Raw genomic sequence first — 17,076 nt, forward strand, 5'->3', positions numbered from 1 at the left:
TGGCCTCATCGTATTCCGAGGTCTGTGGTGATAGATATAAGGTTTGGAAGTTTGGTTGACAGAAAACAGTGCGTCAGAAATCAGTTTCTGCGCACTGTGTTCAAGTACAGTTTTAAAATAGTTAGGGTGAGAGTTAGAATTTTTATAAAACATAAAAGAGTAAGATCTAGAAGTCTGCTTTCTATTCCAGTTGGCCTCATCGCATTCGAAGGCCTGTGGAATTAATTATGACGTTTGGAAGTTTGACTGGCAGAAAACAATGCGTCAGAAATCAGTTTCTTCGCACTGTATTCGGGCCTAGTTTTGGCATTTTTAGAATGAGATCGAGTGTTTTTGTAAAACATGAGAAAGTAAGTTCTGTGTGTCAGCTTTTCAACACAAAAAGCCTTGTCTCGTTTGGACACCTGTGGAAAGAGTTGAGCCATTCGGAAGATAGTCCATCAGAAAGTTAATTTGCTGAAGATTAGGATTTTTACCGTTTTCAACTTAAGTTTTCTTCTAGATAGGCTGAGGTTGGGACTTCGAGTCCTACATGAAAAAGTATGTATACATACCTTAGTTTCTAAATAATTAAGTTACATATCATTTGAATGAATGTAGAAAAACTATAGCATTGACTATGTGGCTGTTAAGAACTACGAAGGCTTGATTCCAATCCAGAAAGATTTGGATACGTAGGCAGCTTTGAACAAAAGTGCAGCCACTATATCTATAATATATATATTAGTTTGTGTGATAACTATGTGATTGTGTTAGAAATTACTGTTGTTTTGAGACTACATAAATATATATGTGTGAGATAGAAGTTGTATATGAATATAGACTTTAGTATATGTGGATATGTTTTGGACATTAGTGTGTGTGGACTTGAATTTGGGCTAATGAATTATTTGTTTACGATATTGTATATATGAGTGTGGTTAGATAAATTATATTTGTTTGATTATATGTCTGTTTACATTCAATGATATTTAAGTGCTTGATTTGCCTTGACGCGCGAAAATGACTCTCTGCATGTGTGGTCTATTTTGACATGAGTAATGATAGTATAATTATAAGTGATAATAATGTTTTAATGTGTCGCCCACATCTTTAGAACTCTCCATGCCTCAGGATTTGGTAATGAGATATTATGACTTGTGATGTCATGTGATAGATGGGTATTCATTGAATGTGTCATAAATGACCCAATAGTTTGGACTGCCCTAGAGAGGAACTAAGGTATTCTCCTTGCGGGTTGGTCGTATTCCTTGAATGTACGGGAATGTAGGTTTGGGTATTCCTTGAATGTGGCGGGAATGACTCAGGGTATTCATTGAATGTGTCATGAATGACCCGTTAGTGTTATGATGGGTATTCCTTGAATGTGGCGGGAATGACCCAAGGTATTCATTGAATGTGTCATGAATGACCTGATATTTTGTTATGCCCAGAGGAGGCTTTGTGATTATGTGTATGGAAAGCCCAGAGATGGCTGTGACTCACAAGTTACGAGTTTACAAGATGAAAGTATGTTTCACGGAGGCGATATCCCGCTTGGGACATATGTCTTGTAGTGGTACTTTCGGTGTGAGGCGACGGATATGTGTGATTTGGCAAATGTGTGTAGTGCAAATCGTGGAGTAGGAACTAAAGGTCAATGTGTCTTTGAATAAATGAGTCAACGAGATAATTAATAAGCAAAGTAAAATATTGATTTTACGTGTGATGGAGTTATTGCATATAATGTATATGATTTCTTATGATAAATGCTTACGTGGTTTGTATGAGTTGATACTCACAAGGGATGAATGTACTCCTTGGTTGTGACTTTTCTCGTTCTCATAAGTAGACGAGTAATACTAAAGTAAAAGTATATGAATTGTGTAATGTTATGGATATGAAGTGTGACGGTGAATAATATTAGTAAATGATTGTGATTTCTATGTGATTGTGAAATGACTATAACTTGATATGTTATTACGAAAATATTAATGACTTGTGATAGTCTGAGATCTATGGTTATGCACGCAGAAACTTTATGACGTAATGATGTCATATGAATGACTATCCTTGATATAGGTATTATGATAAGTGGTATTCCCCAAAGATACGGGACGAACCAAGTAATATCAATTAGACTTAATTGTCTTAAATGAGGTTTGGTTATGAATGGAATTTTGACTGGCTGAGATAAATCATTTTATTGTGATGTCTAACTGTTTTTGGGAGGGTAGGATCTATTAATCTTTTTCTAGGGGACGTAAATATCCTACCCTAAGACGGACGTGTTGGCTTAAAGGTAAGGTATACCAAACTCATATTTAATTAGGTTATCATATGTGCAGTTAATAAATGAAATGTAAGTGGTATTGTATTGTGAGTTATTTTGGAAAGTGGGAATGACGAGTACTATTATATGAGATTCTTGGAATTTGTATGTTGGGGGTGAAATCTTACTTGGGAAGAAACTACACGCCGTTTTTGGAAAACGGAACTATATTGTCTTCCAAGTTGAACTTGTTTGTAATGTTATATTATTCATTTGAAAGATTATTATATATATTTTGTTGTTAGTCTACTCATACCAGCAAATTCAATTTGCTGACCTATGTTTGCTTTGTTTTGCAACGTGGGTGTGTTCTTGGGAACATAGATGGTGGAGTGCAGTGGATAAGGACACGTGATTTGGAGTTACTCTTGGAGTCTTCTGGTTTAAGATTTTCTGAAGAGTTGGTTAGTTTCTTTATAGTTTAATAATGTGATTTAAGGATTTTTTCCTTTTCGTTTCTTTTGATTTCAGTTTTTGTATATATCGTGTTTGATAACAGGGTTTTGGGTTTTGTTTCATCCCGGGTTTCCAGATAATTAAATATAATTGTTTTAAATATTGTCTGGAAATTTGGGGTGTGACACCTTTGGTGGAAGAAAGTTATACACAGGTTTACACTCATGCAGAGTTGTTGATTTTAATGTCAATATCAAAATAATATGTAAATTGACTCTATAATATCATTAAAAGTAACATAGTGGAGGAAGGAAGAAAAAGGTCGTTACAAACTTACAATCACATTCCCTTCTCTAGACTGAGTTAGGCAGCAGAACAGAAGTTGGCGACTTCCCTGTCTTACTAACAGTTACCTATATACCACTCATGCATGCATAGACATTATTCAAGGAGTAAGCTATCATTTAATTTTTTTTCGGTAAAAGACTAGCCTGTACAGGTGAGCATTAATGCAAAGAAATGACTGTTACTGAACCAAGAAGATCATCTCGTATTGCTGAATTGCCAACTCCAGTATACGAAGAAAAGACTAGGGCTAAATTGGCAACTGGTGTATACGAAGAAGTGAGTCATTTTCTCTTCAACCCAAGTTACTCCCTTTATATCCACATTGCATTTTGAAGTTCACTTACCCCCAAATATTCATTTTTCAGGATCCCACTGTTATCGAAGAAAGTCCTACGAGGTTTGTGGTTACGTATATGTATTTAGAAGATTGTCTGATGGGATATAATGTGTAATGTACTTAATTTATCAAATTGGATTGTCAACAGAGAGTATTCAGAGGAATCTAGGGTCAACCATGTGATAGAAACAGCTGAGGATTCTAGGGTCAACCCTGTGATGGAAAGAGCTGAGGACTTGAAGTCCAAACTTGAAACCAATGACCCAGTCATACTTGATAGGCGGAACCTGGCTTGTAAGCACAATTTCTTGTCTGATTTCTGAAGTTGAATGACAGTACAGTTGTAAGTGAAATGATGATATTTAATTTAATTTATTTTTTAGTTTTAGTGAAATGATGATATGGTTTAGCAATTAGCACTTCAGCTCTCATTTGATTAACCTTCGCATGTTTACCTTATTAATTTGATGCTTCCATTCTTGTTATTATTTTATCTTTATAAACCTATAAAACTAGGGAAGTGTGAGGATCTTATGATGATAAGTTATCCTATAGTATATATTATTATAACTCTTTCCTGGTAAAATAGAATTTCATTAATAAATGAAGCAAAGTAGGTTGAGAAAGCCTATGAGCACAGGAACATGAAAATGCACAAAACAGCCCTACATGTAGCCTATTACCCCAAGTCCTAGTATAACATTGGATCCACCCTAGGCACAAAGGACTAAAAAAGCGTCATCGAACATTTTGAGTTGGGGACTGTAGTTTTGATTGCCACTAAATAGAGTATGCTATTGTAGTTCTCGATTTGAGATTTCGGTTTGAATTACTTATTGGTGTGATATCTTTGTTTCGCTTTTTGGGTCTTCAACTATGAACGTTATACCTATTTGTGTTTAATTTGTTGAATAGTTAGGTTATTCTTCGATTCGTATCGGTAATATATACTTTCTTTGTAATCCTGAACTTGCTGTCCTAGGTTGTTTCTTTGGAGAATATAACTTGTGATGTTTCCCCTCAGATGGTATTAAGAATGGTTTAGGCTTCATGAATCGTCTAGGCTCACGCTTTTAATTTATTATTATTAACTTTGATCTATATAATTCCAGCTAGTACAATTGTTTATTTCTATTAAATTTCCGAATCAACTTCTTCAAATATACCGATATCGCAGAATTCAACAGAAAAGTTGTTTGAATTCCACCGAATTAATTTGTGTGAAAGAAAATATCATCGTAATTGTAATAAACTATTTCTTGTGTCACTAGATATTCTTTCTATGTGGTGAGGCCAGTGAAGCTTATGGCAGACGTGCCTCATTATTTGATTGCCTGCTTGCATACTGGGAGACTTGCATTATTGGCAATTTTGGTCTCTGCTGGAATCGTGTTACAAATTTTGGTAAACAACAATCTCTCTTGTTAAACATTGTGGTGCCATTACCATTACCATTACCTAATCAATTCTATGTGTGGTGTTGTAGGCATGTGCCCTTTACAATAATTGGTGGCCAATGTTAACAGGTAATGTACCTCTATCTAGCATGGACGTTATATGAGTGAAAATCTGCTTCATTTTGTGATACCATTTAATTGCTTATACCAGTTCTAGATTGTAGAAACAAAGGAATGATTGTATTACTCAAATGAAAAAGGAATATAGGAGAAAGAAACTTGGGAATACGGTTACGGTTGATTCTATATACGAGAAGAATTTTCTGTCTGTGAATAGTGTTTTGGAAGCGGTTATTTTGGACGTGTATAAACTTCCAGGTAGTTAGGTAGTTAGCTAGCTAGCACATTTTTATTTTCGAGATTTTGGTTTTAATGATTGATATTTGTTTTTCAGGTACAAATATTTATATGCTTAGCTTGGGTGACTTTTGGAGTTCTAGTACCATTGATCTTTACCTCCACCGCAGGTATTCTTGTACACTTGCTGATTTTTAATTATAATTTTTTTCTTTGTAATATGCTCATGCTTTGTCTGTTTGCGGATTACAGCTAAGGTTACAGAAGGGAAGTTCCTTTCCTTGTTCTAGAAGGTGAGTGTCTTTTCTTGTCAAGGCTGAGCATTCCATTTCTTCCACTGCTCCTCCACAAGGTGAAATTTAATTATTCATTCCATATTTAAGTTTTTATTTCAGTTTACTGTAGCTTAGGCATATGCTGTTACATATTGTTTGGTTGGGATTCATGTTTAAAGTGTTAGTCATAATACAAGGTCTGCTATGTATGTCAGTGAGACAGTAAAATCATTTGATGCAAGCAAGTGGAGTTGATACTTAAGTATCTGTAGCAATTGGTTTCTTGAAATCAGGAATCCAACAAAGAGAACTGTCGGGATCCAAATTGCATGGACTTTAGTATAGGTTTTTGTAACTGCAGCCCTTAGACCACAAGTCTTATAGTGATTAAAGGTTTCGTAACTCTTAAATCCAGTAACCAATGTATAGTTGGTGGAGGTAAGCATGGATGCATATTTTGGTAGGAGTGTACCCAGGAAAACCATTTATATGCATGTGACACCACATCAGACTCCAGTCTACAAGAGTTCGTTTTGCAAAGTATCACTAGAAAATGTTGACTCATTACAACATTACTCTACGTTTAGATTACATAAGTCCATGAACATACAAACTCTGTGTACTTTCTCATTGCACCTCTATTAGCTGACTTTGAACATTGATGCAGAATATTTGGGATTGTTTTCTCCTTTGTGTTATCTTGCTTAATTTGATTGAGTTGATATAAAATTTCAAACTGTAGAGTTCTGGCTTAAGCCAAGAGGAGATGACTGTTGCTTGTAGACTCATATCTAATATTTTGGGTTCAGGTAAAAATTACATGATGTCAGGCAGACAGGCACATGATCATTGATGTCAGATTATGCGGCTTTATCTAATTGGGATGCAATCATACCAATAATCTCTGCAGAACAACTATTTTAGGAAATCCATTCAGCCACCGCGAAAATTCAATTTTGCCCGTTTCAGGTCAAAGCAGCAAGTTAGTTTCTGCTGCTCTACGTGATGTTAACACCAAGGAACAAGATGCAGTATTTCCACCTAGACATAATACAAAGGAAGCTTTGACTGAAGTGGATAAGTTGGAGGTTACACTGGAGTTGCTGGCTGACAAAGAAGATTTTGGAACTCCTATGCCATCCACCATCAACCTGTCAATTTTTGGCTCAGATCCACCCCTACCAACTGATTCAAATGGGGGAGTACTGCTTCTGGACTCTTCTTGGAATGCTGCTGAGAACCGTTTCAGGTATTTAACCATGTTAGAAACTACTGCTGTTGATACTACTACAACTTATTACAAATCGTCTGTATGCTTTGTTCTTTTATCTTCTTCTGTTCTTATCTTTTAAATTCGTTACATTCAAGTTTCAACTTTGGTGGGTATCTTGTTAAGAGTCAGTTGCCATAACTGAGTATGCTGAATTCTACTATCCTCAATGCCATAATTTTCCATTTTACTGATGCTATTTATCTATTTACTTTTATCTTGAGTTAGACTAGGTATATTGTGTCCTTCTGGGTGAACTGGATTTTGATTATATGGGGGCTGAACCGAGTAACTTTTAATAATGCATTATCTTTGACATTGGTTTTGTTCCTCAAATTTGCAACTCAATATCATAAATTTCAGTAATATTAAGCTTATTTATTTCCTGGGCCAATCAGCTTAGTTTTGTTTGTTGAATGTTATTTAGCTTTTCACCGGATAATTTTATCTCGATTGGCATTAAGTTTGATATTACCTACAAAGTGGCTAACCATTAGAAATGCGTAAATACATTTTTACTTTCTAGAAAAAGGGTTACCATATTTGAAGTTGAACCTTGAGGTGCAAGTGCCTTCAAAAGTCCACTTGCTGTTTGCATTGCTTAATTTTCATCTTTGTCTCTGATTAGTAATTACACTATTTAACTCCCTGCAGGGTGGCTTCTAATGCTTGTTTTGACTGCCAAAGTTTGGATTGGGCTTCATCAGTTGGGTAGGGTAGGACTACGGTTAAATAGTGTAGTGGTTTATGGACAAACTAACATTAGTACATCGCGGTCACTGCTGTCAGCTTTTGGGCTTGTTAAGTGTTGTGGGAGCATGAATCTATTATTCACTTTGTGAAGTTTCTTTATTTTTTTATGGAAGGTATATTTGGATATGAGCTGTTCTTCTAAAGAGAATTTTGGGGTCAGAAAAGAATGGATCCAATTATCCTGTATTGGGAGGCTTCTTTTGGCGATAATTTAGTAGATTTTGGGCTAGGGTTTTTTTTTTGGTCTGATTCGGCCTTTTTTTTTTAAAAAAAATGAAAAAATGAAGAACGACATTTGTCAAGTGTTGTAGAAAAAAAATGACGTCGAAAAATCACCTAAAAGTGTTTTTTTTTTTTAAAGGAAAAACGACGCATCTGTTATGTCTTTTTTCAACAGATGTGGTATAGCACTAGTTCAGTCCATTATTTGATAAAACCAACTTTTGTATGATTTACCATAAATGTGCCCTTAATCCGATGTTAAATAATAATATTTTACAAGCTAACTACATGCATAATTGTCGACAGGTTAGAGCTAGTGTAGTCTCCAGTGCATACCCTTGCTAAAATCATTTCGCACCCAATTGGGCAAAATACGCAACTAACGCAACCCATGTGCAGTATCTCTCTCTCGTCCTTTCAGTGAACCATGGAAAAGGAAGTAATATGAAATTTAAGCTCTTTCACAAGTACACAACATTATTAATATTGAGGTCAAAGCCTAAAAGTCTCAAGCACATGCATTGAATATTTGAACTTGCGTTCGTATAGGAGCTTGATCAGAAGTAAGCTGGACAAGTGTACGATGGCTTATTAGGATAATGCTAACTGTTAAATGTGCAGGTTTAAGAAGGTAACACTCATCTAGGAAAAGTACTCACGTCGGTAATTATCATTTAGGAAAATTACTCGTGGTAGAAACAAGAGGATATGTGGAAACTAGATATGTACATGTACTATATTATTTTTGGATAAAAGAGCTAGGAGGGTATGTGTATGTGTATAATATGAAAGTGCACCCTCAAAAAGGATAAAGAAAAAGGGATATAATTATGAAGTATACATTGGATACTTGCATAAAAGAAGCGAGACTTTTTTTTTTTTTTTTTTGAAGACTTTTTTTTTTCATTAACAGATAGCGAATAGTTCATACAGACGTGACTGAACTTCAGAAAAACCAAGTCTCACATGCATAGGGACTTGGTTATTACAGACAAAAGGACTATGAAGATTTGCTGTAGCTGCCATGAGATGGGCATGGCTAATCAACTCCCTCGGGCAAAAAACAATTTTGCAGAAACTAAAACTAGCTTTGAGATTAAGGATCTCAAACAAAAGACCCTCACAACACCAAGACACTGTAGATGAAACTCCATTGAGCTCTTGAACGATGCCCTTATTATCTGAACAAACCACCACCTTGCTAACACTTAGCTGACGAGCTTGTTCCAATCCGACTTTTACTGCTTGCAGCTCTACCTCTTCTGCTGATCCTGCTGAGGCGAGCACGCTTCCCCTCTGAGAACATAAGCATAAGAAGCCCATTTATTTAAAGTGTAGCCTACAGCAGCCCGTGATGAAATAGGGTCGAAACTGCTGTCACATGCTAGCATAAAAAGGTCAGGAAGATGAGAGTCAGATATCAAGTATTTCAAACATACGGGAGCATGAGCAGGAATAAGACACCTTCGTGCTTGTTCCAGCACCTAAGCTGGGTTAACAACTTGATGACAGGGGATCAAAAACCAAAGAATTTCTATCTACCCAAATCATATAGGCAGTAGATGCTAGGATAGATAAGTTAACAATAGTATTATCCTTGGAAGTACATTGAGAGATAACCTTAGTGATCACATCATCAGCACTAAACTGCTGATTCCAGGAATGAAAACGCATAGCAAGGGGTGAGGCAAACCAAATTTTATTAACATAAACACAACTGAAAAGGGCATGCTCAATGCTTTCAATCGCATGGTGGCAATGAGGACAGGTATACACAGGACAAACATGCCGATCAAATAACACTTTCCTAGTTGGCAAAATGCCGTTAAGCATTTTCCACAAGAACATTTTGACTCGATGTGGGATATGGAGTTTCCAAATATAGCACCAAGTATTTTAGGCAATAGATAAAGATCTAAGAGTCCTACCAACCTTAGATTGACTTAAAAACCAACTATATGTCGATTTGACAGAGAAAATACTATTTTTTTTTCTAAAGTCCAAATGATCTTCTGATCCAAATTTTGTGAAAAAATACGAGTTTTAAGAATCTCATCCCTAACATCTGTAGTGAACATCTTGTTTAACAAACTAATGTTCCAAGCATTTGTAATATTATCAATCAAGTCAGAAACATACCTCACAGCTCTCATAGGATCCGGTTTAGGTCCAAAAGGTTTCTTAAAAGGCATAGAAGGAATCCAATTATCCTCCCAAATATCAATGTTTTGTCCATCGGTTATCGTCCAACAGTGAAGAGAGGAGATGTCATTTCTTACCTTAATGATGTTTTTCCACCATTTCGAAGCAGAGTTACTTTTCTTGGCTTGCAGAAAGGAAACATGTCGAAAGTACTTATCCTTAATAACCTTAACCCATAACAAGTCCGTCTCAGTCAAAAGCTTCCAACACAGCTTAGCTATAAGAGCTTTATTCTGATACAGAGACTATTAAAATCCTACCCCACCCATGCTTTTCTTACTACAACATGCCGACCAATTTAACATATGCAACTTATTACTACCATGTTCATTATGCCCCCACCAAAAATTAGTTCTTATCATATCCAGGTTGTGGCAAAAAGACTTGTTATACAAATTAGTTTGCATATAGTAAATAGGGATAGCAGACACGACACTTTTAATGAGAGTACTCCGCCCAGCCATAGACAAAAACTTTGTGTTCCAGTTTTGTATCCTAGATAACACGTTTTTCATAATCCTAGAAGTACTAATATGATTGGGTTTGGCAGGGTTAAAATCAATACCTAAATATGCATTGCTAGTATTAGTTAACGGAATTTTTAAAATCCTAGAGAGGAGCTTCTTATGCTTATGATGCAAGTTATGACTAAACAACAGAGAAGACTTGTTAAAGTTGACCGACTGACCAGACATAGCACAATACTGTTTGATGCCGTTTAAAATATGGTGGGCTTCAGCTATGTTAGCACGCATGAAAATGAAACAGTCATCAGCAAACATGAGATGAGTTACAGGGACAGATGATCTAGAAATATGAACGCCATGAATATGCTTGGAAGCTAAAAGAGAAGAAATTTTTCTCGACAAAAACTCTGAACATAAAATGAAGAGAAAAGGGGATAAAGGATCCCCCTAATGAATGCCCCTAGATGCATAAAATTTACCAAAAGAAGAACCATTAAGGTTGAGGGAGAAAGAAGTAGAAGCTAAGCAAGTCTCAATCCAATTGATCCATTTTCGACAAAAACCAAACTGCTCTAGCATTTTAAAAACGAAGGGCCATTCCAGTTGATCAAAGGCTTTATGCATATCAAGTTTGATGGCCATACAACCATGAATGCCTTTTTTTCTTTTAAGCTTTTGCAGTAACTCATGTAAAATGATACTGTTATCAGATATTTGCCTCTGTTTGACAAAGGCAGACTGCATAGGAGAGATTAACTTATCTAATAAAGGCTTAAGCCGATTAGCTAAAATTTTAGAGATAATCCTATATACAATATTACATAAACTAATAGGACAATATGAACTAACTTTGTTAGGATGCAAGATTTTAGGAATCAGCATGATATTAGTATGATTAAAGGTTTGAATAAGACTGTTATGTTAGAAAAAATCTTGAATAATATTCATAAGATCAGTTTTAATCAAATCCCAGTTATCTTGATAGAATAGGGGGGTAAAACCATCAGGTCCAGGAGCTTTACCTGGATCCATAGCAAAAAGAGCTGCATGTATCTCAGATAAAGAAACATCTTGAGTTAACAAATCATTATCTAGGTCAGTTATAAGATGATCAATATAAGGAATATTATCAGGAATGGTGGGGCTAGAAGAAGAAAACAGAGTTTGATAAAAATCAACTATGTGGTTACCTATGTCAGTCCTGTTGTTTAACCATCTATCATTTTCATCTTTTAGCATTAGAATCTTATTTTGATTTCGCCTACCATTTGTTATATTGTGAAAAAACTTGGTATTATTATCACCTAAAGAGAGTTTCAGAAACCTGGATTTATCCCTCCAAAAAGCTTCTTGCTTAAGATTAATCTCACTAATTTTGGTTTGTATATCATATTCCAGAGCAAGAGTGTTATAGGTAGGCGTAGTTAACTGGATTTGACTTAGAGTTTGAAGGAGGTGTTGGATCTCGAAATGAGTTTTACTGAAGTGGTGCTTGTTCCAATATAAGAGACCAGTTCTGACCGCATTCAAGTTATTGATAAAACTGTTAGGTGGATTTATAGATAACCAATTCTGTTTGACTATATCTTTATATGACGGATCATGAGTCCAAGCACTTTGAAAATAAAAAGGTTTCCGCATTTTAGGTTGTTTGGGATTGGAATAAAAAAGAATCATACTATGATCAGAGTGAATAATAGGATAAGAGAAAATAGAAGCATTTGGAAAAAGTTGAAAAGTTGGTTCATTGAAAAAGGCTTTATCAAGCCGCTCTTTTGTTAGACTGAGGAGACTTTGATTATTAGACCAGGTGTAGGAGACTCCCGAAAAACCTATGTCATTGATATTGGCATCATAAACCAGATTTGCGAATTCATTTGAGGTTTTTGTATGACGAAACGGTTTTCCAAATTTTTCCCAAGGATGGAGCAGTTCGTTAAAATCACCTATCATAAGCCAAGCATCTTGCATAAAGCACTGCTGTGTACGCAGGTGATTCCAAAAAACAAAACGATCACTTGGTTTTGGTGGAGCATAAATAAAAGAGACAAAAATAGTGGGTAGATAATTAGGAAAAGAAATTTCAGCATGAATAATGTTTTGAGAAGAAAAAGCAATTTTTAAAATTAGATTTGAAGTCCACAGGAGCCAGAGCCCACAACTTAGACCTATAGCAGGTAGGAAAAACTTATTTGGAAAGGGTAGGTTTTTGGAACGCATTTTACTATCTGTATCCGTCGCTTTAGTTTCCATAATGAAGCAAACATCAAACTTGTGGATATTGAATTGTTGCATGATATAGTTAACTGTAGATTGTTTTTTACTCTCTCTACAGTTCCAAGAAGCTATTTTTAGAGAGGGGATGGAGGTGGCCATTTAATGTAAGATGATATGTTAAAAAGGTTTAGATATCCAGAAGCCTGTGTGGGATAAGCAGAGAGATGTGATAATGTGTAGGGAATAGAATCTGGTGTGAGATGTACCTGAGGATTGATGGGGAGTTGCAGCTCAAGGATGCTCGCAGTAGCCAGTTCTTTGCATGCAGCAGCAGCATTGCCACAATCAAGTTCATCAGCATCACTATCACTAGAGTCGCTTTCCATAACATAGCATGGTATGTCCATAGCCACTTTTGAATTAATGGCATCTTCAGGAGCGAGAAATAGTCTCCTTTTTTTTATCGGAGGAGAGTACTTAGCAACAACTTTGTGATCTTTGCCATCTCGTGGATGCTTACGAGAAGTGAGGGAGTGGAGTGGTGTAGTGGTAACTGAAGTGGGGGAGTTGCTTGTGATGTTGGGAGAGGACATGTTTTTTGGACGTCTTTTAAAGAATCGTAAAGGCTTGGATGAGGAGATATCGAGGGGCTGGACTTGGGAACTGGATGAGGCTTGTGTAGGTATAGATTTGTTGTCTGTAGGGAGATTGTGTGAAAAAGGGCCTTTTGAAAAGGTGAGATTAAGAAAATGGTAGTTATTTATATGCATGGTATTTGTCTGATGTAGTGTTGGTGTGATGATTGGTTCCTGACCAGTACTTACGCAGGTTAGTGGTGTGATGAAAGGTTCCTTACCTTTTGATATTCTTTTTGGTAGACAGGACAACTCCTGGATTTCCTCAGGAGCAATGATTCTCTCCTTGGTTGCTTCATCAGTTTGCATAGCATCAATCTGCCGAGGTAAAAGTTGGTCCAGCCTCAAGCCTCCTGGATTTCCTGAGGAGCAATGATTCTCTCCTTGGTTTGCATAGCATCAATCTGTTGAGCCAGGTAAAAGTTGGTCCAGCCTCAAGCGTACGTTCTGGTGACCAACAAAAACAAGCCTAGTACTCGCACCCCACCCCAATTGGGTGATTTGCAACCCCCTGCGCGCGACGTATGTGGGCACACACGCGCACTAAGGTTTTCTGGAGCTCCCACCTCCCGAGAGCCCCCAAACCAAGGAGGCCTTGTGTGCGCGCGAGCACCTCCTTATATCTCTCTACACTATCCCTCCATAAGGACACAACCAATATAAACTTAAGAGTCTTAAGTTTAGTAACCAATGTGGGACTAAAGCCCCCTACATTAGAGTGTAGTGGATACATAAGGTCATGGGTTCAAACCCATGAGGACACAAATTCATTCACATTTCCAACAGTTCAGCAGCAGCCAAATTGTTACACGTTGATACTGCATGAGATAAAACTGCTGCCAAGTGTTCTTCAGAATCCTTAGTTGAAGGAACAAGTGGATTTCCAGATTCAGTTGGCAGTGGATTATGTGACGTAAGCATGTTTTGGTTTTCTTTGGATATCAAGGAAGCACCTCCACTTGGCAATTGAATGTCCAAGTTATTATCCACTGCTTCAGGCTGGGTAGACTTATCTTGCAGTCGCCTTCTTTGCATCGGTGTATCCTTTTTCAGCTTTTTTGCGACACCGCGTTTGAGCCAGCTTGTGTACCTTCGTTTGTTGATGAGGTTCTTAGCCCAACTTATTGATTCCTTCGCACTACAGGCTGTTTTCTCATGCCCAAGTCGACCACATTCGTAGCAGAAAGCTTCTAGCCTTTCAATTTTGATGGGAAATGCTACTATATTATAAGCGTGATCTTGTGCTTCGGCAAATATTGGTAAGGGACGATTGGCTTGTAATATTACTCGCACCCTCATGTAAGCTCCGTCATTATGTGTGGGGTTACTTTAGATTTTGCTGCAATGATCCTTCTTCAGTTCTTCCAATATAAAATTAGAGATGCTCCTTATTGCTCAACGTGTCAAAGGGAGTTACCCATTGTCGTTGAATCCATGAATTAAGTAATGGTAATGGGCTTTACTATTTGCAAGATCGACACAAAAGAGAAAGTGTAGTTTTGGAATGGTGAGGTGTGGTAGGGTATTCAGTTCCCTTCTTTTTTGTCGTCATTAAGACACGCTTGGGAAAGCTTCTTTTTTACATCGACAATTGAAAAGAAAAGTGACGAGGAAAGGAAAGGTAAGCGCCAGAGTGAGAGTTGTGATTTTTTTCGGCACATGCATGTGTGGTGCAGGTCTTTTTGCTCCCTACCTTTGGGTTGGAGCCCTAGCTAGTACATGACTTCTTAGTATCATCTGTTCACAAGTTCACACTTCACAAGTCACAAGCCAAGTTCACCCATTTTGCTTCTGTGTACAATAATGTTCAGTCCCATTCCTACATCACCAAATGTGTCTGTTTCATTGAAATCTATAAGCCCGGCTTGGGTTCTATAGGAAATTGGGCCCAAACATACACTCATCTGAGAAAGTCCGCACTTGTTCAGTTAGTTTGAGAGTAGCCTCAACATTCAATCGTAGTCCTAGCACAGATGTGGACATGCAGACCCAGCAACGTTGCATTTCATTGCTAGGGACGAAGTCAATCATGTTAACACAACTAGCAATATACAATTGATTTGATTACGCAAAACTTTGGAGTTTGCAAAGTGATACAAAGATGATAAATGTTTTGCTTCTGATGTCATTGGGTTATCCAAGGTGTTTAGTTTGAAATATGGAAGTTATAAATTGTTTTACCTCAAAGAAATGGAAGAACCAATTTTCAAGTGGAACTGACAGACATGCTTGTGGTTCCATGAAGCAATTAATTTTCTTAGATACCACAAAATAATGAAATCTCAACGCAACCAAAGGCAGTTACATTTGCCCTGAAGCATAATCAATGTTCTAGAGATGCCAATGTGTCTCTGTGATTTTTAATTGGGACTAATGACTTCATGTCGTGTAGGTTAAGACACCCTAACACAAAAAAGAGGATTTCACCAAATTTCATGTGCCGTGTTTTTTAGGTTATCTATATCGCAACTGATAAGGAGAGAACTCTCCTTCAATTAGTGCGCACTTTGCTTATAACCGTCCAAAAGGACAGCTGTGGGTAGTATTTAGAACTAAAAAGAAACTATCACGAGGCAAACAAAACAAAATAGAACGAGGCAAACCCAAAAAAACTTACCATCTGATAGTTTTTGCAACTGACCACCTGATATTTGTTGAACAATCATCAAATCATCAAATCATAAAATCCTTAATTTCTGTTTTTATAGTGTCCTTAATCTTTACAAACCATTCTATGGACTTTGATTTTAAATCATGTAATTCCCAACTTCTCATTTTTGTTACAAAGACATAGCAAACATGATGTAACAAATACCAACGATGGGAACACACCCATACAATTTTTAATCCATGGTAATTATTTTGTTCTTAAGAAATATTGATGCAAAATCTGTTGCAATACCACTTTAAATCTCAAATTTGATCTAAACTAGGATATTATATCATTTAATTCGCCAAATTGAGGACAAAACAAAACTTTTTCATTCGATTTCTTCGTAATTTGTGGTGATATGCAATGGCTAGGTTTCCGACCAATGACAATGACTTTGGCCATGAAAAGATGGAGAGACGAGAGAGGAGTTCCCAAACCCAGGGAGTAGAGACGGAGAGAGAAGACTTTATATATATATATATATATATTGTAGATGTTGGTTTCTTTGGGACTATGACCTGATGATTTGTTGGATAGGAAATGACTGCACTCTTCTTGGGATAAGAGTTGCCTATGTATCAAGTTTCTCGGGGTAAACCTGAATCAAGCTTTACGTAGTTCATCTCTCTCTATTTATAGATGTGTGCTTGAACCGTTATGGATTGCATATCCACCTTGTGTGCTATCTTGGTGATTCGCCATTAATGTGCTGTTACAAAGTTAATGTTTCCTTGATTGTGGCATTGATTGAGCTCCAAGATTGTGCTAGTTGATATCTTTCCATGAATGGCTGTAACTGCTGCTGGTGACGACCTAGATGCTGGGTACGATCTAATGTTGTGGGACGAGCTGAAGTAAGACGTTATGCCATGTGGACACGTGCTCTGTAGTATAGAACGGAGGGTACCTACACAGGCCCCTTTATTTTTTATTCGTTCATTGGTCAGCTGTTGCGTGGAAGGAGAACGGTTAAAAAGTAAAGTTGGAAAGCACGTGTCTGACAGCTGTTTTGTTTTGAATTTAGGTTTCGAAGAATGTGCAAGAACTGTTGGGCTGGATTCATGGGCCCAGAGTTACGGCGATTTGTGGGCGAGTAATGATTTAGGTTTTGGGAACACGAAATGCTTTGATTGTCTTGAGGTGTCTGGGCAGTTGAGGGGTTTTTTTACTTGTAAAAGCTTTTTGTTTGTTTACTTTTCAACTAAAAGAAAAAAGGAAAAAATCCAGAGCGAAAGA

The 17,076-nt window shown here is 36.9% G+C and overlaps 1 protein-coding gene across 20 annotated transcripts; it reads left to right on the top strand.

Annotated features, from left to right (window-relative positions):
* Positions 1-3,351: 3,351 nt before the first annotated feature.
* On the top strand, positions 3,352-7,630 carry LOC147479938 (vacuolar protein sorting-associated protein 55 homolog). 20 transcript variants are annotated; one of them, XR_015205427.1, is made up of 9 exons: positions 3,352-3,452; positions 3,541-3,686; positions 4,664-4,796; positions 4,879-4,918; positions 5,001-5,167; positions 5,244-5,316; positions 5,399-5,498; positions 6,231-6,670; positions 7,346-7,630. XR_015205427.1 is itself a non-coding variant. In XM_086578638.1 (9 exons), the coding sequence occupies exons 2-5, from the start codon at positions 3,722-3,724 to the stop codon at positions 5,042-5,044; spliced, it is 231 nt and encodes a 76-aa protein (XP_086434764.1). In that variant the 5' UTR covers positions 3,352-3,452; positions 3,541-3,721; the 3' UTR covers positions 5,045-5,167; positions 5,244-5,316; positions 5,399-5,498; positions 6,231-6,670; positions 7,346-7,630. The 20 variants fall into 20 exon arrangements, 8 of the variants coding, with proteins under 8 accessions (XP_086434764.1, XP_086434765.1, XP_086434767.1 ...); XM_086578638.1 differs by having other exon boundaries at positions 3,541-3,735; XM_086578639.1 differs by having other exon boundaries at positions 3,541-3,735; positions 5,399-5,439.
* The last annotated feature ends 9,446 nt before the right edge of the window (positions 7,631-17,076 follow it).

The sequence above is a fragment of the Coptis chinensis genome, chromosome 8 (genome assembly GCF_015680905.1).
Source record: "Coptis chinensis isolate HL-2020 chromosome 8, ASM1568090v1, whole genome shotgun sequence".
NCBI lineage: Eukaryota > Viridiplantae > Streptophyta > Magnoliopsida > Ranunculales > Ranunculaceae > Coptis > Coptis chinensis.

What these genes read in the sequence shown, in the direction of transcription:
- LOC147479938 (XM_086578634.1), top strand. An exon ending in GAATCGTGTTACAAATTTTG is followed by an intron (nt 4,797 to 4,878) that starts GTAAACAACAAT and finishes GTGGTGTTGTAG; the next exon opens with GCATGTGCCCTTTACAATAA. An exon ending in TTGGTGGCCAATGTTAACAG is followed by an intron (nt 4,919 to 5,243) that starts GTAATGTACCTC and finishes TTTGTTTTTCAG; the next exon opens with GTACAAATATTTATATGCTT.